Consider the following 23,784-nt stretch of genomic DNA (forward strand, 5'->3'; position numbering starts at 1 on the left):
TCACTCTGTTCATTGCTTTATTTGACAATGGACAGGTTTGTGGTTTGAATACTTATGTTGCTCATTTCTTTGGTTGTTCTGTTGTTTGTACTCTTATAGTTTAATTAGTGGACTCAACAGCCTCCTGACAGGACCAGCTTGATGGGGGCTCTGCCAGATTTCAAAAATTAATGCTCATTGAGCTATCTCTGCATGTATTTGAGCTTGATCCATGTATTTGTTAGTCTATGTGCCCATTTTTTTTACTTCTTTTCCGCTTTTCTTTTGCGTATTTTTATTATATTTTTATTTTTTTCATGTACATTCTCTAGCTTTTCTTTGCCTTTCAAAAAAAAATAAAAAATTTCTAGCTTTTCTTTCTTCACCATTTTGTTCATTTCTTTGCCCGACTGTAGAACTTAATTTAATGAATACAAAGCAAAATGATGAGCTCATGCTCTGAAATTGATGTGGAAACTCATTATGGTCTTCAAAGTTCTCTGATTGCTTTGCTTATTTCATGAGAGACAATTGATCATGTGTTTATGTTTTCATCAAGTACTCTAGCCTTTTTTTCTTCATCATTATGTTCATTGCTTTATTTGACAATGGACAGGTTTGTGGTTTGAATACTTATGTTGCTCATTTCTTTGGTTGTTCTGTTGTTTGTACTCTTATAGTTTAATTAGTGGACTCAACAGCCTCCTGACAGGACCAGCTTGATGGGGGCTCTGCCAGTTTTCAAAAATTAATGCTCATTGAGCTATCTCTGCATGTATTTGAGCTTGATCCATGTATTTGTTAGTCTATGTGCCCATTTTTTTTACTTCTTTTCTGCTTTTCTTTTGCGTATTTTTATTATATTTTTATTTTTTTCATGTACATTCTCTAGCTTTTGTTTGCCTTTCAAAAAAAAATAAAAAATCTCTATCTTTTCTTTCTTCACCATTTTGTTCATTTCTTTGCCCGACTGTAGAACTTAATTTCATGAATACAAAGCAAAATGATGAGCTCATGCTCTGAATTTGATGTGGAAACTCATTATGGTCTTCAGAGTTCTCTGATTGCTTTGCTTATTTCATGAGAGACAATTGATCATGTGTTTATGTTTTCATCATGTACTCTAGCCTTTTTTTTCTTCATTAGTATGTTCATTGCTTTATTTGACAATGGACAGGTTTGTGGTTTGAATACTTATGTTGCTCATGTCTTTGGTTGTTCTGTTGTTTGTACTCTTATAGTTTAATTAGTGGACTCAACAGCCTCCTGACAGGACCAGCTTGATGGGGGCTCTGCCAGTTTTCAAAAATTAATGCTCATTGAGCTATCTCTGCATGTATTTGAGCTTGATCCATGTATTTGTTAGTCTATGTGCCCATTTTTTTTAACTTCTTTTCCGCTTTTCTTTTGCGTATTTTTATTATATTTTTATTTTTTTCATGTACATTGCCTTTCAAAAAAAAAATAAAAAAATCTCTAGCTTTTCTTTCTTGACCATTTTGTTCATTTCTTTGCCCGACTGTAGAACTTAGTTTCATGAATACAAAGCAAAATGATGAGCTCATGCTCTGAATTTGATGTGGAAACTCATTATGGTCTTCAAAGTTCTCTGATTGCTTTGCTTATTTCATGAGAGACAATTGATCATGTGCTTATGTTTTCATCATGTACTCTAGCCTTTTTTTTCTTCATCATTATGTTCATTGCTTTATTTGACAATGGACAGGTTTGTGGTTTGAATACTTATGTTGCCCATTTCTTTTGTTGTTCAGTTGTTTCTACGCTTTTAGTTTAACTAGTGGCATGAACAGCCCTGAACAGCCATCAGACAGCACAAGCTTGATGGGCTCTGCCAGGTTTCAAACAAATTATAAACCACATTACGATTTTAATGCTCATTTAACCATTGCTGCATGTATTTGAGCTTGATCCATGTATTGATGAGTCTATGTGCCCATTTTTTACTTGTTTGCTACATTTTTCTTCCAAAAAAAGGATTCATTTTTTTGCATATAAATTTTCTTTGGTTGTCTGATATTTTTGACTTTTTTAACCTAGCCCTGTGTGTTTACATTTGTTTTTCTGTCTTTCTCATCCTGTGTGTAGTTCCTTTTTTCATGCATTTGCTTTTTCCTCAGTATATTATTAGCATGTTTGAACTTTGAACTATATTACTGTAGTACTTTTCTGTAACTGCACCTACTCTAAAAGTCAATTCTAAAGTCCAATTTTTTATGAGCTCTCATTGAGATAGTGTTTCAACGGGAAATCAGCATTCAATAAGTTGGTTAGAGTGCTGGTCCGTCATACCTTGTGTTAGTTATGTAGTTGCATTATTGTTTTACATGCTTATATAATGCTCCTTTTTTTATTGTTCACTTGTTTCTACACTTTAAGTTCAAGTAGTGGACTGACCAACCACCAGACAAGACAAGCTTTATCTTCTCTGCCAGTTTCAAAAAACATCAGAAATCACAGGAAGATTATCAAAATATGGATGTTTGTTTAGCAAACTATGCAGAAAAAAATCATTGATTATTTTTCAGAGTCCAAGATGTATCTGTCTTAATAACCTTAATGATTTATTGCATTCCTGTTATTGTTTATATGTGCTTGGTACTTTGTAGTGTTTCTCCAGAAATATCCTGCGATACACTTGTTTTTAGGGGCAATTTGGAGAATTCAATTTTTTCTAGTATAAATCCATCAATATTCAATTGATTATAATTAGCTGATTTCTGGTACTCTATAATGTGGAGAAGTGCTCAAACATTTTTCTCTGATAACCAAAGAAATGATGTCTCTTAGTAATTGAGAAATTGTTTATATTCTCCTCATGTACCCTTTATCTTTTCCTTCTGCATCATTTGGTTCATTTCTTTGCCCTCCAATTGACTGGTTTTTCATTTCATGAATGCAAAGCCAAATGATGAGTTCATGCTCTGAATTTGATGTGGAAACTGGTAATGGTCTTCAATGTTCTCTGATTGCTCTGCTTATTTAATGAGAGGCTTGATCAATTGTTTGTGTTCTCATCATGTACTTTAGCATATCTTTCTACATCATATATGATTGATGATTCTCAACGTTTTCATTCATGTACTATAAATTTCTTTCTACATCATTTTGTTTGTTTCTTTCTGACAATAAACTATTTTCTGTGGTTTCATGAAAGCAAAGCAAAATGATGAGCTCACATGCTCTGAATTTGATGTGGAAACACCTAATGGTCTTCAAAGTTCTCTGATTGCCTTGCTTATTTCATGAAATATAACTGAGATTTTATTTACTAAGATTTTAGTTGTCAGTTAGCTAATTCATTTTCTTTGGAAATTTTTTCCCAAAAAAACTTCCATGTTTATTTATGAAATTTTATGGGTATTTTACTCCAAAAGTCTTAGGTTTTTGTTTAATGTTTTAGAACTTTCCAGTTCTCTTCTTTTTTCTTACATATTTTAAGCCTCAGGGCCGTTGAAATGATGGATGAATATATGATGAATCAAAACGACTTTTTGATGTGATTCAGTCACCTTAACTCCTTTTAGATTTATTTTTTTTCTATTGGAATATTGGACGTATGTTATTAAAACCATTTATTTTTAATAGCATTTTTATTTAGCCGAGATGCGGGGATATCTACATTACCTATGCGCTACCATACCCCTTTTCCCTTGTGGATCACCTTCCTCACTTTTTTTCCTGTGGCCTACCATCACTTAAAGCACAAACCCACACATCATGTGGTAAAAACTGTCACAAATTTCTCAGTCATTTTCAAAATATCGCGATTTTATCTCAACATAAAAAAAAAACAACAAAATTCCGAAATAATCTCAAGATTTTTAAAAATATAGCGAAATTTTCTCCTTGATAGTGTTTAGTCAGAATTTTTAATATTAAATTTTTTTTTTTTCACCTTGATCATTTAAAATGAAAAATATTGCGATATTTTTACGATATTTTTTAATTTTGATTTTTTCTTAAATTATATATATATATATATATATATATATATATATAGAGAGAGAGAGAGAGAGAGAGAGAGAGAGAGAGGATTGTACGCTCGAGCGTACCAAGCTTATGATAAGCTCGAGTGCCCAATCACATGGGTCCCACTTTTTTTGTGGTGATCCAAAGCATTCATTTGCAAGGCCCTATCATAGATAGGGTGTGTACAAAAAATCAGCTCCATTGAATCATCCTAACCCCTCCAAAAGTATAGGGCAAAAATGGGCAGATTTGTGGTATGTCCATTTTGCCCTCCACAAATGGGTGGGTTAGGATGATCCTATGGAGCTGATTTTTGGTACACACCCCATCTATGTAAGGGCCTTTCAAATGAATGCTTTGGATCATCCTAACAAAGTGGGCCCACATGTGATTGGGCACTCGAGCGTACCATAAGCTTGGTACGCTCGAGCGTACAATCATATATATATATATATATATATAGAGAGAGAGAGAGAGAGAGAGAGAGAGAGAGAGAGAGAGAGAAAAGTGTAGCTACACGTATTAGTTACACCGACGGCTTAAAATACAATGGGCCTCACATTGTCTGGGTGATGCAAACCATTCATTTGATCAGCCCTCACATAGATAGGGTGTGCCCAAAAAATCAGCTCCATAGGATCATCCCAACCCTACGATTTGTGGAGGCAAAAATGGACGTGTAAAAACCTACACAAATCTGTCCATTTTTGCTTCCACAGTTTGAAGGGTTGAGATCATCCAATGGAGCTGATTTTTTGGGCACACCTTATCAATGTGAGGTCCTATCAAATGAATGGTTTGGATCACCCAAATAATGTGGGCCCACTGTATTTTAAGCCATCGGTGTAGCTAAGTTAGCTACACGTATGTGTAGCTTCACTTAACTCATATATATGTATATATATATATATATATATATATATATATATATATATATATATATATATATATATATATATATATATATATATATATATATATATATATATATATATATATGAGAGAACGGTTCCTACACACATGTGTAGATAAGTTATCTACACACTAGCTTAAAATACAGTGGGGGCCACATTATTTGGGTGATCCAAACCATTCATTTTTAAGGCCTTCACATAGATAGGGTGTCCACAAAAAATCAGATCCAGAGGATCATCCTAACCATACGAACTGTGGAGGCAAAAATTGGACTAATTTGTGAAGGTTTAAAGACATCCATTTTACCTCCACAAATCATAGGGTTGGGATGATCCTATGGATCTGATTTTTTGTAGACACCCTATCTATGTGAGGGCTTTTAAAATGGATGGCTTGGATCACCCAAACAATGTGGGCCCTCACTGTATTTTAAGCTCGTGTGTAGAGAACTCTCTACACATATGTGTAGGAACCGTTTTCTATATATATATATAGCAGAAGAGAAATTGGAGAATTATTGTCCATTTAACACGTCAGTGTGCATGATTTTTACCCTTTTTTGCCCTCCCCACTTATTGGTACATACTATCTATGAGGGTAAAATAGACATTTAATTCACCTGAAATATAGCAGTCATCATTACTCTTTTACCATCCTCATTACTCTTTTACCATTAACACCTTTGCTGATATCTAACATCTAACTCTATGAGAAATTATTTGGGGGTAAAATCGCAATCTACATACAAAAAGTACCAACAAAAGGTACCTGTCTATGACAATTACGGAAAAAACTACCGAGAAGAGGTAAAGACATGACAATGATGAAATAACTACTTTATAGTACTGATGTGGACACTTGCAAAATATTGACGGATTCCGGACCTGAAGAGGAACAACAATTATTGAAACCTCTCTCGATTGGAGAGCTAGGATCAGCCTATATCGATTGGAAGGCTATGATCAACCTATGGAAATGATTTTACGGGTACAACCAATTGATGTTGTGTTCCATCACATGGACGGTTTGGATCAACCTATAAAAGCCACATAATTTCAATCTTACCCCCCTCCTTTATGCTTTTTTAATAAAAAATCTATAGGGTGATCTTAACCATCAGACCTCTATAGATTGGAGGGCTAGGATCAGCCTATGGAAATGATTTTTGGGGCACAACCTATTTATGTTGTGTTCCATCACATGGACGGCTTGGATCAACCTATGATGTGGTCCGTATAGCTCTTTGTTGGCCCGTGCATCGCACGGGGTTTTTTTTACTAGTGTGTGTGTGTGTGTACAATATATATATATATATATATATATATATATATACAAGTGTAGATAAGTTATCTACACACTAGCTTAAAATACAGTGGAGGGCATATTGTTTGGGTGATCCAAACCATTCATTTGGTTCGCCCTCACATAGATAGGGTGTCCACAAAAATCAGCTCCATAGGATCATTCCAACCCTACGATTTGTGGAGGTAAAATGGACGTGTATAAACCTTCATAAATCTGTCCATTTTTTGCCTCCACGGTTCGAAGGGTTAGGATGATCCTATGAAGCTGACTTTTTGGGCACACCCTATCTATGTGATGAGGGCCCATGAGTGCCCATCAAATGAATGGTTTGGATCACCCAAACAATGTGGGCCCCCACTGTATTTTAAGCTAGTGTGCAGATAACTTATCTACACTTGTGTGTAGAAACCGTTCTCTCTCTCTCTCTCTCTCTCTATATATATATATATATATATATATATATATATATATATATATATATATATATATATATATATGAGAAAACGGTTCCTACACACATGTGTACATAAGTTATCTACACACTAGCTTAAAATATAGTGGGGGCCACATTATTTGGGTGATCCAAACCATTCATTTTTAAGGCCCTCTCATAGATAGGGTGTCCACAAAAAATCAGATCCATAGGATCATCCTAACCATTCGAACTTTGGAGGCAAAAAATGAACTAATTTGTGAAGGTTTAAAGACATCCATTTTACCTTCACAAATCGTAGGGTTGGGATGATCCTATGGATCTGATTTTTTGTAGACACCCTATCTATGTGAGGGCCTTTAAAATAGATGGCTTGGATCACCCAAACAATGTGGGCCCCCACTGTATTTTAAGCTACTGTGTAGAGAACTCTCTACACATATGTGTAGGAACCGTTTTCTCTCTCTCTCTCTCTCTCTCTTTATATATATATATATATATATATATATATATATATATATGAGAGAACATTTCCTACACACTTGTGTAGGTAAGTTACCTACGCACTACCTTAAAATACAGTGGGGCCCCACATTGTTTGGGTGATCCAAACAATTCATTTGAATGGTCCTCAAATAGATAGGGTGTCCACAAAAAATCAGATCCATAGGATCATCCTAACCATTCAAACTATGGAGGCAAAAAATGTACTAATTTGTGAAGGTTTATACACGTCCATTTTACCTCCACAAATCGTAGGGTTGGGATGATCCTATGTATCTGATTTTTTGTGGACACCCTATCTATGTGAGGACCATTCAAATGAATTGTTTGGATCACCCAAACAATGTGGGCCCCCACTGTATTTTAAGGTAGTGCGTAGGTAACTTACCTACACAAGTGTGTAGGAAATGTTTTTTTTCTCTCTCTCTCTCTCTCTCTCTCTATATATATATATATATATATATATATATATATATATATATATATAGAGGAAAATGTTTCTACTCGGTCCCCTAGATAAGCTTATCTACTCCTCCCTTTAAAAAAATACAGTGGGCCCACGCTGTTTGGATGATCCAAAGCATTCATTTGATAGGTCTTAACATAGATAGGGTGTGCCCAAAAAATCAGCACCAAAGGGTCATCCTAGCCCTTCGTTTTGTAGTGCCTTGTGGTGCCCAGAATGGACACATATAAACGTCCACGTTTATATGCGTCCATTTTGGACACGGTGTGCCCAACAAAACGAAGGGCTAGGATGACCCTTTGGTGCTGATTTTTTGGGCACACCCTATCTATGTTAAGACCTATCAAATGAATGCTTTGGATCATCCAAACAGCGTGGGCCCACTGTATTTTTTTAAATCTCTCTCTCTCTCTCTCTCTCTCTCTATATATATATATATATATATATATATATATATATATATATATATATATATATATATATGAGAGAACATTTCCTACACACTTGTGTAGGTAAGTTACCTACGCACTACCTTAAAATACAGTGGGGCCCCACATTGTTTGGGTGATCCAAACAATTCATTTGAATGGTCCTCACATAGATAGGGTGTCCACAAAAAATCAGATCCATAGGATCATCCTAACCATTCAAACTATGGAGGCAAAAAATGTACTAATTTGTGAAGGTTTATACACGTCCATTTTACCTCCACAAATCGTAGGGTTGGGATGATCCTATGTATCTGGTTTTTTGTGGACACCCTATCTATGTGAGGACCATTCAAATGAATTGTTTGGATCACCCAAACAATGTGGGCCCCCACTGTATTTTAAGGTAGTGCGTAGGTAACTTACCTACACAAGTGTGTAGGAAATGTTTTTTTTCTCTCTCTCTCTCTCTCTATATATATATATATATATATAGAGGAAAATGTTTCTACTCGGTCCCCTAGATAAGCTTATCTACTCCTCCCTTTAAAAAAATACAGTGGGCCCACGCTGTTTGGATGATCCAAAGCATTCATTTGATAGGTCTTAACATAGATAGGGTGTGCCCAAAAAATCAGCACCAAAGGGTCATCCTAGCCCTTCGTTTTGTAGTGCCTTGTGGTGCCCAGAATGGACACATATAAACGTCCACGTTTATATGCGTCCATTTTGGACACGGTGTGCCCAACAAAACGAAGGGCTAGGATGACCCTTTGGTGCTGATTTTTTGGGCACACCCTATCTATGTTAAGACCTATCAAATGAATGCTTTGGATCATCCAAACAGCGTGGGCCCACTGTATTTTTTTAAAGGGAGGAGTAGATAAGCTTATCTAGGGGACCGAGTAGAAACACTTTCCTCATATATATATCTCTCTCTCTCTGTCTATATATATATATATATATATATATATATATATATATATATATATATATATATATAGAGAGAGAGAGAGAGAGAGAGAGAGAGAGAGAGAGAGAAATGTAGCTACACATACGTGTAGCTAACTTAGCTACATCGACGGCTTAAAATACAGTGGGCCCACATTATTTGGGTGATCCAAACCATTCATTTGATAGGACCTCACATTGATAGGGTGTGCCGAAAAAATCAGCTCCGTTGGATGCTCTCAACCCTTCAAACTGTGGAGGCAAAAAATGGACAGATTTGTGTAGGTTTTTACACGTCCATTTTTGCCTCCACAAATCGTAGGGTTGGGATGATCCAATGGAGCTGATTTTTTGGGCACACCCTATCAATGTGAGGTCCCATCAAATGGATGGTTTGCATCACCCAAACAATGTGGGCCCCACTGTATTTTAAGCCGTCGGTGTAGCTAAGTTAGCTACACGTATGTGTAGCTTCACTTAACTCATATATATATATATATATATATATATATATATATATATATATATATGAGAAAACAGTTCCTACACATATGTGTAGAGAGTTCTCTACACACTAGCTTAAAATACAGTGGGGGCCCACATTGTTTGGGTGATCCAAGCCATCCATTTTAAAGGCCCTCACATAGATAGGGTGTTTACAAAAAATCAGATCCAAAGGATCATCCCAACCCTACGATTTGTGGAGGTAAAATGCATGTCTTTAAACCTTTACAAATTAGTCCATTTTTTGCCTCCACAGTTCGAATGGTTAGGATGATCCTATGGATCTGATTTTTTGTGGACATCCTATCTATGTGAGGGCCTTAAAAATGAATGGTTTGGATCACCCAAATAATGTGGCCCCCACTGTATTTTAAGCTAGTGTGTAGATAACTTATCTACACATATGTGTAGAAACCGTTTTCTCTATATATATATATATATATATATATAAAACTTAGCTACACCGACGGCTTAAAATACAGTGGGGCCCATATTGTTTGGGTGATGCAAACCATCCATTTGATGGGACCTCACATTGATAGGGTGTGCCCAAAAAATCAGCTCCATTGGATGATCTCAACCCTTCAAACTGTGGAGGCAAAAATGGGCAGATTTGTGAAGGTTTTTACACGTCCATTTTTGCCTCCACAAATCGTAGGGTTGGGATGATCCAATGGAGCTGATTTTTTGGGCACACCCTATCTATGTGAGGGCCCATCAAATGAATGGTTTGCATCACCCAAACAATGTGGGGCTCACTGTATTTTAAGCCGTCGGTGTAGCTAAGTTAGCTACACGTATGTGTAGCTACACTTTTCTCATATATATATATGCGAAAAGGGTTTCTGCGTTCGAGCACAGAAACAGGGGGGGCCACATTTTCTGGTGGGATCCAAAGCATTCATTTGATTGGCCCTTTCATGGATAGGGTGTCCACCAAAAATCAGTTCCATTGGATCACCCTAGGCTGTCCATTTGTGGGCCCAAAAAATGGGCAGATAGTGGACAAACAGTATCTGTCCATTTTGGCCCCCACAAATGGACACCCTATGGTGATCCAATGGAGCTGATTTTTGGTAGGCACCCCATCCATGATGGTGCCTTCCAAATGAATGCTTAGGATCACCCCCCAATGCCCCCCTATTTCTGTGCTCGAGCGCAGAAACCCTTTCCTATATATATATATATATATATATATATATATATATATATATATATATATATATATATATATAGAGAGAGAGAGAGAGAGAGAGAGAGAGAGAGAGAGAGAGACCGGTTTCTACACACAAGTGTAGATAAGTTATCTACACACTAGCTTAAAATACAATGGAGGGTATATTATTTGGGTGATCCAAACCATTCATTTGATTGGCCCTCACATAGATAGGGTGTCCACAAAAAAATCAGCTCCATAGGATCATCCCAACCCTATGATTTGTGGAGGTAAAATGGATGTGTATAAACCTTCACAAATCTGTCCATTTTTTGCCTCCACGGTTCAAAGGGTTAGGATGATCCTATGAAGCTGATTTTTTGGGCACACCTTATCTATGTGAGGGCCCATCAAATGAATGGTTTGGATCACCCAAACAATGTGGGCCCCCACTTTATTTTAAGCTAGTGTGTAGATAACTTATCGTAGGGTTGGGATGATCCTATGGAGCTGATTTTTTGGGTACACCCTATCTATGTGAGGGCCCATCAAATGAATGGTTTGCATCACCCAAACAATGTGGGGCCCACTGTATTTTAAGGCATCGGTGTAGCTAAGTTAGCTACACGTATGTGTAGCTACACTTTTCTCATATATATATATATATATATATATATATATATATATATATATATATATATATATATATATATATATATACACACACACACACACACACACTAGTGGGACATCCCGTGCGATGCGCGGGGAGTGGGAAAACATTATATTTAGCTTCTCATGATAGACAATAGAGAAACTGCATATTATGGAAACCTTATAGATCGGAGGGTTGCGATCATCCCATCGAAATGATTTTGAGGGCACAACCTATTTGCGTCGCGGCCCATCAAATGGACGGCTTGGATCATCCTATGACGTTGACCGCAAACTTAATTTGAAAAATCTGAGTGGGGCCTACAATTTGGCCTTAATGTTAATACACGACCCACACCATAGGATGATCGAAACCATTCATTTGATGGGCCACAATGTAATTAGGTCGTGCCCCAAAAATCATTTCCATTGGATGATCACAACTCTCCAATCTATAGAGGTTTCCGTAATATGCAGTTTTTCTTTAGATCAGAGGGCTATGATTATCAAATGGAGGGTTTGGATCATGGGGTGGTGCGTACAATTCATTTTGAAAAATTCAGGTGGGGCCTACCTCGTTCAAAGATTTGAAGAAATTAATATTTGGGCCCACCAACTATGGGGGATAGACCAGTTCAAAGATTTGAAGAGATTAATTTTTGGGCCCATCAAAAAGATTTTGAAAAATATGGGATGGTTTGACCGACCCGTAAGGGTTCGAGTGACACGGGCCAGGTCAACATGACCGGGGAAAATTTACAGGTCACGAATCTTGGACCCGTACCTGGCCCAAGAACTATACGGACCACATCACAGGTTGATCCAAACCGTCCATGTGATGGAACACAACATCAACAGGTTGTGCCCCATAAATCATTTCCATACGCTGATCATAGCCGTCCAATCTATAGAGGTTTCCATAATATGTTGTTCCTCTTACATCGGACGGTTAAGATCACCCTATAGATTTTTTATTACAAAAGCATAAAGGAGGGGGGTAAGATTGAAATTATGTGGCTTTCATGGGTGCCTTTGTTAAAAAGCATAAAGGAGAGGGTAGGATTGAAATTATGTGGCTTTAACAGGTGCCTTTGTTAGAAAGCATAAAGGAGGGGGTAGGATTGTAAATATGTGGGTTGAATGAGTGCCTTTGTTAAAAAAAGTCAAAAAAAGTGATGTGTAATTCTCACAGATATTTGGGAGAAATTGAAATAATTCCCTTAGTTTCCATTCCTCTATATATGTATACTAGTAAAAAACCCCGTGCGATGCACGGGCCGACAAAGAATTGTACGGACCACGTCATAGGTTGATCCAAACCGTCCATGTGATGGAACACAACATAAATAGGTTGTGCCCCAAAATTTGTTTCCATAGGCTGATCCTAGCCGTCCAATCTATAGAGGTTTCCATAATTCCTCTTAAATCGGATGGTTAAGATCATCACCCTATAGATTTTTTATTAAAAAAACCATAAAGGAGGGGGGGTAAGATTGAAATTATGTGGCTTTAATGGGTGCATTTGTTAAAAAGCATAAAGGAGGGGGTAGGATTGAAAATATGAGTTGAATGGGTGCATTTGTTTAAAAAAGTCAAAAAAAGTGATGTATAATTCTCATAGAATTTTCAAAAAATTCAAAAAATTCTCTTCTTTTCTCTTCTCATATATATATATATATATATGAGAATAGAGTTCCTAAGGTGTCACCTCATATAGCTTATATGAGGTGGTGCTCACAAAACATAAAGGGCCCACATTTTTGGGGTGATCCAAACCACTCATTTGAAAGGCCCTTAGATGGATATGGTGCCTACAAAAAATCAGGTCCATAGGATCATCCTAACCCTTTCATTTATGGAGGTTAAAAATGGGCAGATTTATGGAGGTTTATACCCATCCATTTCAACCTCCACAAATGGAAGGGTTAGGATGATCCTATGAAGTTGATTTTTTGGGCACACCCTATCTATGTGAGGGCGTATCAAATGAATGCTTTGGATCATCCAAACAAAGTGGGCCCCTTATGTTTTTAAGCGCCACCTCATATAAGCTATATGAGGTGACACCTTAGGAACTCTATTCTCTATATATATATATATATATATATATATATATATATGAGGAAACTGTTGGTGTGCTTAAGCTCACCAAGCTTATGGTGCGCTTAAGCGCCCAATCACATGGGGGCCCACTTTGTTAGGATGATCCAAAGCATTCATTTGAAAGGCCCTTACTTAGATGGGGGGTATACCAAAAATCAGCTCCATAGAATCATCATAACCCATCCATTTGTGGAGGTCAAAATGGACAGACATTGTTTGTCCACAAATCTGCCCATCCTATGGAGCTGATTTTTGGTACACCCCGTATCTACGATAGGGCCTTGCAAATGAATGGTTTGGATCACCACAAAAAATGTGGGACCCATGTGATTGGGCGCTTAAGCACACCATAAGCTTGGTGAGCTTAAGCGCACCAACAGTTTCCTCTCTCTCTCTCTCTCTCTCTCTCTATATATATATATATATATATATATATATATATATATATAGGGGAAAGTGATTGTGAGCGGCCCCTCATATAAGCTTATATGAGCTGATCGCTAAAAACATGGTGGGCCCACATTTTTGGGGTGATCCGAACCGGTCATTTGATAGGCCCTGACTTAGATAGAGGGTGCCCAAAAAATCAGCTACATAGGATCATCCCAACCCTTCAAACTGTGGAGGTGAAAAAGGGGAAAATGGGTAGGTATAAATTTGCCCACTTACCTGTTCATTTTTCCCCTCTTTCACCTTCACAGTACGAAGGGTTGGGATGATTCTATGGAGCTGATTTTTTGGGCAACCCTTATCTACGTCAGGGCCTATCAAATGACCGGCTCGGATCACCCCAAAAATGTGGGCCCACCATGTTTTTAGCGGTCACCTCATATAAGCTTATATGAGGGGCTGCTCACAATCACTTTCCCCATATATATATATATATAAAGTGTTCTTGAGCTAGAGCTCAGATAAGCTTATCCGAGCTCGAGCTCAGAAACAGGTGTGGGCCCACATTGTTGGGGGGGATCCAAAGCATTCATTTGGAAGCCCCTATCATGGATAGGGTGTCCACAAAAAATCAACTCCATTGGATCATCCTAACCCTTCCATTTGTGGAGGGAAAAATGGGCAGATTTGTGGAGAAATAGTACCTGTCCATTTTTCCCTCCGCAAATGGAAGGGTTAGGATGATCCTACGGACCTGATTTTTGGTACGCACTAGGGGTGCAACTCGGGTCGCGTCGAGTTGGGTCGGGTTAAGGCCTACCCAAACCCGACCCGAGGAACCCTTTTTGCCAACCTGAACCCGACCCAACCCGACTTCAACCCGGCCCAACCGTAGATTTTTAGCTTAAAAAATTAAAAAAACTATTAAAAAAGTCGGGTTCACTCGGGTCGAGTTGTCCAAGCCCTCAACCTGAACCCGACCCGAACTCAACCCGGGTTGAGAAAACCCGACCCGAACCCGAACCCGACCTGAACTCAACCCAACCCGACTTTTTCCGGGGTTGAACCCGTCGGGTTCGGGTCTTAGAAGCACAAAGCAGGTGCGCGGGCGGAGGCGGGAGTGGGGGCGCGGAAGCGTGGGGTCTAGAAGAGTCTAAGTTTGGAAGCGCCATAGGAGCGTGTATGTAATATTTTCTTTATATATCTTTCAAAGTTCAAATACCTCAAAAAATAATAGTTTCTAACCATTTTCATATGTATCTTCATTTGTGTGCACTCGTTCCTCGTGCCTTCTGAAAATGCACAAGCCTTTATGCTTGCTCCAATGAAGTGCTTTGAAGAGTTGGGGTTTGATGTAAGGAAGTTGGTGATGGTGGGACTTATGGAGTAATAGAAGCAGGCTGAGAGAGTCATTAGAGCGGTTCTTGGCTCTCTGGGAGTCGCTCCCTGGAAGCTCCTTCCTAAGGAGCGCCGAATCGAGGTTCCGAGGTGGAACGGCACCCCGAAAGAAGGTTTGGGTTGAGCCCGCCCAAGTTGCACCCCTAGTACACACCCTATCCATGATAGGGACTTTTAAATGAATGCTTTGGATCCCCCTAAAAGCATGGGCCCACATGAGTTTTTGACGCTAGAGCTCAGATAAGCTATCTGAGCTCGAGCTCAGAAATACTATTCTCTCTCTCTCTCTCTATATATATATATATATATATATATATATATAGATATATATGAGAAAAGGGTTGCTGCTAATGTTAGCAGCTATCATAACTGCGGACGTCGCCTTATATTGCTTCGGGCCCACATGTTTTTGGTGTTCCTAAGCATTCATCTGAAAGGCCCCATCATGGATGGGGTGTGTACAAAAAATCAGCTCCATTCCATTGAATCATCTTAGGGTGTCCATTTGTGGGTGGGAAAATGGACGCATCCTAACCCTTCCCCACCATATATGGAACGGTTAGGATGATCCAATGGAGCTGATTTTTGGTACACACCCCATCTATGATGGGGCCTTTCAGATGAATGCTTAGGATCACCCAATACATGTGGGCCTACCATGTTTTAAGCACTCAAGTGCAGGTAACCTTACCTGCACTCGTGTGCAGGAACCCTTTCCTCTCTCTCCCCCTCTCTCCTCTCTCTCTCTCTCTCTCTCTCTATATATATATATATAATAATAATAATTTTTGTATCATTTTTTCCTATATAAACCCGAAAATATAAAAAAGATAATATATCCTGAGATTTTCTCTTGTCGAGAAATTCCCGAGAACGATATTTGTGACTTTGATTGTTAGCCCTAGCACAACTGAATCTACTTCTTTGCCCAAATCCTCGACTACGAATGTTTTCATCTAGTTTCAGATATAACAAATCTTTGAAAAAAAAAATCCCTCCCATTTCTCCTATTTTGGCCATACACCGTCTCTCTTATTTCCCTCTCTTTTCTCCTATCGGCCAGCCTATTATGGCCCACCACTGAACCTAGCTCTCCCTTTCATGTAAAACCCCTCAACCTGCTCCTAAACCCTAACTTTGGAATCTATCAAAAAGAGAGTTACTCCCACCCCCATTGATGCCGGACGATCAAAGAAAGGATTGTTGCTTCGCTCCGATACCAAATCTGATGTTAGGTGAAAAAGATGTGTAAAAATAAGGGTTTGGGTCCTAAAATTTGTCATTAAATTGGAAATATGTTTTTACTAGGTTTCAGGTAGGTTAAGACTTGGTTTAAAATTTCGAGCTGAAATTTCAGATTTCGGCTAGGGCTGACACCGGAAGTACATGACTCGATGTTGGCCCAGATTTCGGCCAAAATTTCGGCCATTTCTATTTTTTCCAATTTTTTTTGGGTTCAACCAAAATTTTGGAACAAGGCCGATTTTTTTTAATTACCGAATTTCGGTTTCGAGCCGAAATTGAAAATTTAAACCTTGGGTTTAGAAGGGTGCAAACATTGGTCGGGAAAGTGCATGCAAGGGTTTTCAGAAAGATTTTGTGACACAGTTCAAGGTGAGATGGGATGGGTAAAACAAGAAAAAAAAACTATGGTTTTGAGGTTTCAGGCAAGGGGCAAGAATATTTTATGTTCTCGAACAGATTGTTTTGTAGAGGAAACCAAAAAAAGAAGAAACGTGAAAGAGATAGAAGCAAGGTTAGAACCTCACCAAACAAAACCTAAGGCATCACACCATAGGGAAGATCAAGGCATCACACCTTGCCAAGGAGTAGACATCATGTCCACACAAGAGAAGAAACTATGAAAATCTTTGTTCAATCATCCATTCATCCGTCGCTCATTTCATCATGGCTAAAAGAAAGTGCAATATATATATATATATATATATATATATATATATATATATATATATATATATATATATATATATATATATATAGAGGAAAGAGAGTGTACACCCGGAGTAAATAAGGCGTGTGCTCCCTACTTAAAAATTAGGCATTTTTTCATTTAAACCGTCGGATCACTATGATCTGGACCGTACATTCATTAAAAGGAGAAAAAACCCAACGAGCGTTTTCTCTCCCTCGTTCCAGAGAATCGAAACCCAAAAAAAACCCAACTTCTTCTCCACCGAGCACGAGGGTTTCTTCTCTAAGGAAATCTACCTACGAATCACATAGGCTTTTCTTCTCTGCCTCCTTAAAACCCAACGAAATAGGGCGTGTCTTCCCTGCCTCATTCCAAAGAATCCAAACCCAAAAAAACCCAACTTTTTCTCCACCGAGCACGAGGGTTTCTTCTCTGCCCCAATCTACCTACGATTCGCGCGAGGGTTTCTTCTCCAACGGTTCTCTTTTTCAATCTGCAGCTTTCTTTGAGGTAGGGAGCACAAATATCTTCTTCTTTTTCCATTGTTTGTTTTGTTTTCCTCATTCTACTGGGATTTTTTGCTTCTTCGTAGAACAGTTTATTGAGTTTTTAGATTCCCTACTGGTTTGTTTTGACATTTGGGGTTTTTATAATACGAATTATAGTGGAAGATCCTGTGAATATGGGGTTTATTTAATGCAAATACCCAACTCCGGCTCCCTCCCTCTCTATCTGTGTGTGTTTTTTGGCAACAGTGAATGTGGATTGCTTGTGTTACCTTTGATATAATATTTTGACAAGCTGTTTGGTTTGTGATCAATAGTTAATCTCTCATATCTTTTAAATAAAGAATATTTTTTATTTGGTTTAATGCTCTGCTCTTTGTACTGATTGATAAAGGCAACAGACTCAATGCTCTGCTCATGGGATGTTTAATACTCTCTCTCTCTCTCTCTCTCTCTCTCTCTCTCTCTCTCACTTATGTAGAACAATTTATTGAATTTTTAGATTCCCTACTGGTTTTTGAATTGTTAATTTGCTTAAATTAGTGTCCTAGTTATTCTAGAGATAGAGTTTATCCTAGTTAGATTAGAGAATAGAGATAGAATTTTTCCTAATCCTAGTTAGATTAGAGAATAGAGACAGAGTTTGATATGTATAACTACATATTCACAGGATATAATATTTTGACAAGCTGTTTGGTTTGTGATCAATAGTTAATCTCTCATATCTTTTAAATAAAGAATATTTTTTGGATGTGTACAGTAGTAGATAGTGGGATGTTCTAAAAAATAAAGAATATTTGTGATCAACTAGTTAGACAATAGCTAGAACCTGTTTGTTTGATAAAACCTATTTGTTTGCTAGATAATAGCTAGAACCTGTTTGTTTGCTAGAACCTGTTTGTATGGTAGATAATATCTGATTTTTCAACTAATATAGGCAGAACCTGTTTGCCATTTTCATGAAATCCCTCCATTTCTGTCAAATAGCTCAATGTCTATTTAGGGCAGTCTATCTATTTTTTCTATAATGTGTGTTATATATTCTCCTTTTTATCTGGTCGTGATATCTTTTTTTCTTTCATTGAAGGGTATTCAACTTGTTGAGAATCAATGGATCCGTTGGGGCTATCAATTGAGGAGGTCGACACAAACAGGTTAATTACGTTTGATGATACGGGGTCGCAAGTTGATGGGTTTTATGAAGCTGTTGGGAATAAAGTAATGTTGGTTGATGAGGAAGAAGCTCAGGATGCTTTAGTTTCTATTGATAATGAGGAGGGATGTAATGGTACCGTCGAGACACCTAATAAGGATCAGGGTGGGAGCATGACAGTTAACAAACCTTTTGTAGGACAACTCTTTGACAATTGTGAAGAGGCATATGCATTTTATAATTTATACGGCTTGACGACCGGCTTTGGAGTAAGGAAATGCAAGACTAATAAGTCGATGGAAACAGGAGATATTATACGGAGGAGATATGTTTGTGATAGAGAAGGATGGAGAAAAATTAATGAGAAGATACTGACGGATAGGGAAGTGAAGCGGCGTCGTACTGTAAGGGAGGGTTGTAAGGCGAAGATGGAGATTAAGTCGACAAAAGATGAGAAGTGGGAAGTGAGGACCTTTATAGAGGATCATTGTCATGATCTTACATCTCCACCTAAAAGACGGGTGCACCATTCACACAATACATTACACAAGAAAAATATTACCAGGAATTTGATGAACACACTTCGTAGAGATGGGTTTGGGCCTACTGGCATTGCAAAGGCAATTAATGCTGCAAACGATGGTTTAGATAGTGCTATCACACCAAGTCAAGTGAAAGGACAATTGAGAGCAGAGAGGACTAATAATATGGGACAGGAAGCAGTCACAGTAGCAGCACAGTTCCAACAAAAAAGAGCAGAAGATCCGAATTTTTATTTTTCCATGGAGTTAGATGTTCATGGGAACTTGAGGTCATTATTTTGGACGGATTCGAGGGCAAGAGAAACATATCGAATCTTCAGTGACGTGATTGTATTTGACGTTACATATAAAACAAATCGGTATCGAATGCCATTTGCCCCATTTACAGGAGTCAACCACCATAGACAATCTACACTTTTGGGTTGTGCCCTCCTAGAAGATGAAACGGAGGAAACATTTATATGGTTGTTTGAAGAGTGGTTAAAATGCATGTTCGACCAAGCTCCAGGATGTATTATAACTGACATGGATATTGCGATGCGAAACGCAATTAGGCGTGTTTTCCCAAATACTCGTCATCGCTTTTGCAAGTGGCATATTGATAGGCATCTAGTGGAGCATGTTTCAGCTAGGCGAGATGAAACTAGTGAGTTTACTAAAGATTACAATCGTTGGTATTATAGGAGAAGCAGGAGCGATAGTGAGACGGAATGGGAAAAGTTGGCGAAGAAATATAATATTGATGAAAGACATTGGTTAGGTAAGATGTGGGAGTTACGGGAGCACTGGGTTCCAGCTTATTTTCGAGATGTATTCACAGCTGGCATGACATCTAGTTCTCGTAGCGAAAGCATTAACTCTTTCTTTGATGGATTTGTTAATCAGAGTACAACTTTACAGGAATTTGTGGTGCAATATGACAAGGCTCTTGTCGATCGGCGGAGAAAGGAAGCTGAAGAAGATTTCAGGTCTAAGGCATCACATGCTATATGTCTTTCAAAGAGCACATTGGAAGAAGATGCTGTGAAGCGTTATACAAGGGCAATGTTCGACAAGTTCCAAGTAGAGTTTAAGGGAAGCATCGATTGTTGGGAAAATTTAGTGTGTGACGATGGATACGTGACAAAATACATGGTAGGCTTGCGTAATGAGCCGGAGTGGAAGTGGTACGAGGTTGTCTATCATGTATCCGACGGTATAAATGTTTCATCTGAGTGTGCTATGTTCGAAACAGATGGGATTTTATGCAAACACATCATTTGCATAATGGAGAAGAGGCGTTTAGCAGCCATTCCAGATAAGTATATGTTAAATAGATGGACGATTGGGGCTAGATATAAAGTTAATCATTTCGAATCTACAAGCACAGGAGATAGTAACAAACTTACTGCATATGAGAAATGGTGCATCACATCAAGGATCCAAAGAGTGCTAAATGAGCATCCGAGAAGTAGGACTATTTTCAAGAAGATGACTGAAGACCTTGATTTATGGGTGGCGGAATGTGAAGAACTAAACAAAGGCAACGAAACTATTGTGGAAACAAGTGGCAGTCAAGTGCAATCTAATTTTTTGGTGGAAGGTAATCAGATATTTATTCATGACCCACATGTCGTGAAGACAAAGGGACGACCAAAAACCGCAACAAGGTTTAAGTCTCCAATAGAGGACTCTCAATCCCAAAAACCACAACGGACGTGTAAAAAGTGTGGAGGAAAAGGTCATTATACGACAACGTGTAAAAATATGCCCAAGGTTTGGATTCGTTCTTAGTATTTATTTGAAGATGTTTCGAATCTTCTTTCTCTCATGTTAAACAGTAGTAATATGTTTATTCATTTCTTTTATGGTTGGTCGAATAGCCAAGTACAACCGAAAAAGACATAGCAGATGGAGTGAAAGAACATGAGGAGGAGGAAGTTCATCAGGTAAGGATCGATGAGCTATATTACATGCATCTTTATGACATATTAGGACTATTTTCAAAGAGCACATTTGTACTGATTTGTCTTTTCTTCCTTTGTCGTAGAGATGTTAATCTGGATCTATCTTTTATGCTAGAAAAGCTAAATCTTGCAAGTTAGGCTGAGGTGAGTTCATCTTTTATGGAATCAGAAGCTGTGTGAATTTTGTATTGTTTTTTTTTTTTATCTTGGTGTGTCTGAATTAACTTGAATTTATCAGATGCATTACATTTGGCAACCATCTAATTAAAAGTAGGGGCTCTTAAACCCACTAAAACACTAATTTGTATTAAATGCTTTGTTTGTGCAGGGATCATCTAAAGGTAATTCGAAGAATGGAAGGAGATTTAGGGTCTTCACTAAGGGTTCCATTGCCTGTTTCAGTATAGTGTTTTTCCAGTATTCCAGATTTGGAAATCATGGCCTGTTTGGTTGTCTGGAGAATAGTGGAAAACAGGAAAGAAAAGCATTTCCAGTATCTTTACGTTTTTCGGAATTCGGTAGTGAATGGAAAAAAGAAACATCCATGAAAAACTTTTTCTGGCTGGATAAGTATTATTTGTTTTCTGCTGAATTTTTTTTTTCAAATTAAAATAATATTCTAGTCTCGTTGGGAAAATTTATTGTGTTCTCCTCGTTCATAATCCTCTTAGTTCATGAGTAACTTGTTGACATGATAGGTAGTGACGAAAGGAATAATGGTTTTGAAGCTCACTTCCAACAAAGTCCGCAGGTTGAAGGAGAAGAGAAATTATATGATGCCCAACCATGAGAAAAAAAAGGATTGAAACGGTTCACATAATCAGTTCACAACTTTCACATAATCAGTTCACAACTTTCATATAAACCCGATTAATTATGGGGAGGTTCTCATGGACTCATGGTTTGCTACTCGTTTGCTCTGCATTTCCTTTGGTTGCACATGGAAAATCTCCTTATATCCTACTTAAATCCGTATTATCACTTCAATCCCTCAATACGTAGGGGCAAAAGGTTGAGGCTCAAAAGAAGGAGGTGAAAACTATATATGAGAGCTTACATTGAAAAGTTTGATACTGGTTGGTGCAGAACCGCTTAAGCTTTCATGTCAGTTCCAAACTGGATTGTATAAATGGGTTAGAAGAAGCTTGTTTTTACACATCAATGCAGACAAGTTAGGAACAATTGGACCCATGTTTTGCACCTAGACAATCACATTACAGGCCGAAAAAAAAAACAAGTTTTTATACAGTGCAAGGGGCATGCACTGCTGGTTTTGCATTCCTCTGTAATCAAATTGGGGATTTCGTAGTGTCCATCGCAGATGGCATTTTGCGGATGGTCTGTTGCATCTGACAGCAGCCACAGAGGCTCACCTTTCAGCAGATTTTGTCTTCATTCACGAGATGGCTGCTATCAGATGCAACAGACCATCTACAAAATGCCGTCTGCAATGGACGCTAGCAAATCCCTTTTTATTGAGTAAAAGTTTTTCTTTTCCCTGTTTACCTGCTATGAAACCAAATTGTTTTTTTCCCCTTATTTACCTGCTATGAACAACACTCAAAATGGATTACGAATGGACAGCATTACAAGTGCAACTATCGCTAAAGCATTTTAACAGTACAGAAGAACAACATTACTGGTTGTCTGTTGAAGTTTTAATTGAGACTATTCCATGCTTCCTAACTTACTTAGAGATACATTGAAAAACAACTAAGAAAAAAACAACAACTCCCATCGCTTTAATCCACCCATTTTCATTCTCGACTAATTTAACGGCTTCACGCCCTTGTTGCACCAACAACTTCAACTCAACAACCTGTCCCTCCAACCTTTCAATGACTTTAACGCCTTGACGTGCCTGTTGCACCAACAACTTCAATTCGGCAACCTCGCCCTCCAACCTTTGCAGACGTTGATTACCAATCATGTTGTCCCTCGAACCAAATTCCTTGTCCTCTTCGTCATTGTCGCACCATAAGAAATAATCGCAATTCTTCTTCCCAAATTCCTGTGTTGTGTAATCTTTAGTAATTTGAAAATTTACTCAAAAGCAAAAATACACGTATGGAAGAAACATTTACACTGAATCCACAAGTGTAGTAGGGCCGGCCTCGGTTGCCATTCTTATTTGACTGAGTTATTTTCATACACCTTTTTATTCCACATAAAGTTGCTTTCCCCATGTGAGCCAATATTGCTATGGTTAGACGAGGCCATTAAGCTTCAGTATCTGCAAGCAGTATCAAGCGTAGAATCAATCATCAGAGATTAAAAGTTTAATCAAACAGTAATTTGGAGCTAACAATCTGTTGTTTAATCAAACAGTAGTTTGAAACAGTTCTCCATCAGCACTGAACCCTAATTTTGAGCCCAATCATTAGTTTGGAGCTAACAATCTGTTGTCATAATCTTAAACAAACAGGGCCTTAATACTGTACAGGTAGGTAGGGGTAAAGATGACTGTAAAATTTAAATTAAAAAAAAAACGACAAGATTAGGAAAAACTCTATCTCTATTCTCTAATT

General features: G+C 38.0%; 1 protein-coding gene and 5 non-coding genes across 6 annotated transcripts; all 6 read left to right on the forward strand.

Annotated features, from left to right (window-relative positions):
* The first annotated feature begins 416 nt into the window (after positions 1-416).
* LOC143891466 (small nucleolar RNA R160) lies at positions 417-488 on the forward strand. Its single transcript, XR_013255348.1, has one exon. It is a non-coding gene; the product is annotated as a small nucleolar RNA R160 (small nucleolar RNA).
* A 488-nt stretch (positions 489-976) lies between these two features.
* On the forward strand, positions 977-1,048 carry LOC143891469 (small nucleolar RNA R160). Its single transcript, XR_013255351.1, has one exon. It is a non-coding gene; the product is annotated as a small nucleolar RNA R160 (small nucleolar RNA).
* Positions 1,049-1,525: 477 nt separating this feature from the next.
* On the forward strand, positions 1,526-1,597 carry LOC143891465 (small nucleolar RNA R160). Its single transcript, XR_013255347.1, has one exon. It is a non-coding gene; the product is annotated as a small nucleolar RNA R160 (small nucleolar RNA).
* Positions 1,598-2,899: 1,302 nt separating this feature from the next.
* On the forward strand, positions 2,900-2,971 carry LOC143891471 (small nucleolar RNA R160). Its single transcript, XR_013255353.1, has one exon. It is a non-coding gene; the product is annotated as a small nucleolar RNA R160 (small nucleolar RNA).
* Positions 2,972-3,157: 186 nt separating this feature from the next.
* LOC143891462 (small nucleolar RNA R160) lies at positions 3,158-3,231 on the forward strand. The gene has a single exon (XR_013255344.1). It is a non-coding gene; the product is annotated as a small nucleolar RNA R160 (small nucleolar RNA).
* A 15,494-nt stretch (positions 3,232-18,725) lies between these two features.
* Positions 18,726-21,958, forward strand: LOC143890962 (protein FAR1-RELATED SEQUENCE 5-like). The gene is made up of 4 exons (XM_077395629.1): positions 18,726-21,065; positions 21,173-21,238; positions 21,585-21,826; positions 21,955-21,958. Exons 1-4 carry the CDS (start codon positions 18,726-18,728, stop codon positions 21,956-21,958), a joined length of 2,652 nt encoding a protein of 883 aa, XP_077251744.1.
* The last annotated feature ends 1,826 nt before the right edge of the window (positions 21,959-23,784 follow it).

This window comes from Tasmannia lanceolata, unplaced genomic scaffold, assembly GCF_043159265.1.
Source record: "Tasmannia lanceolata isolate RefF3 unplaced genomic scaffold, GAP_Taslan_0.1 ptg000013l, whole genome shotgun sequence".
In the NCBI taxonomy this organism is placed as follows: Eukaryota; Viridiplantae; Streptophyta; class Magnoliopsida; order Canellales; family Winteraceae; genus Tasmannia; species Tasmannia lanceolata.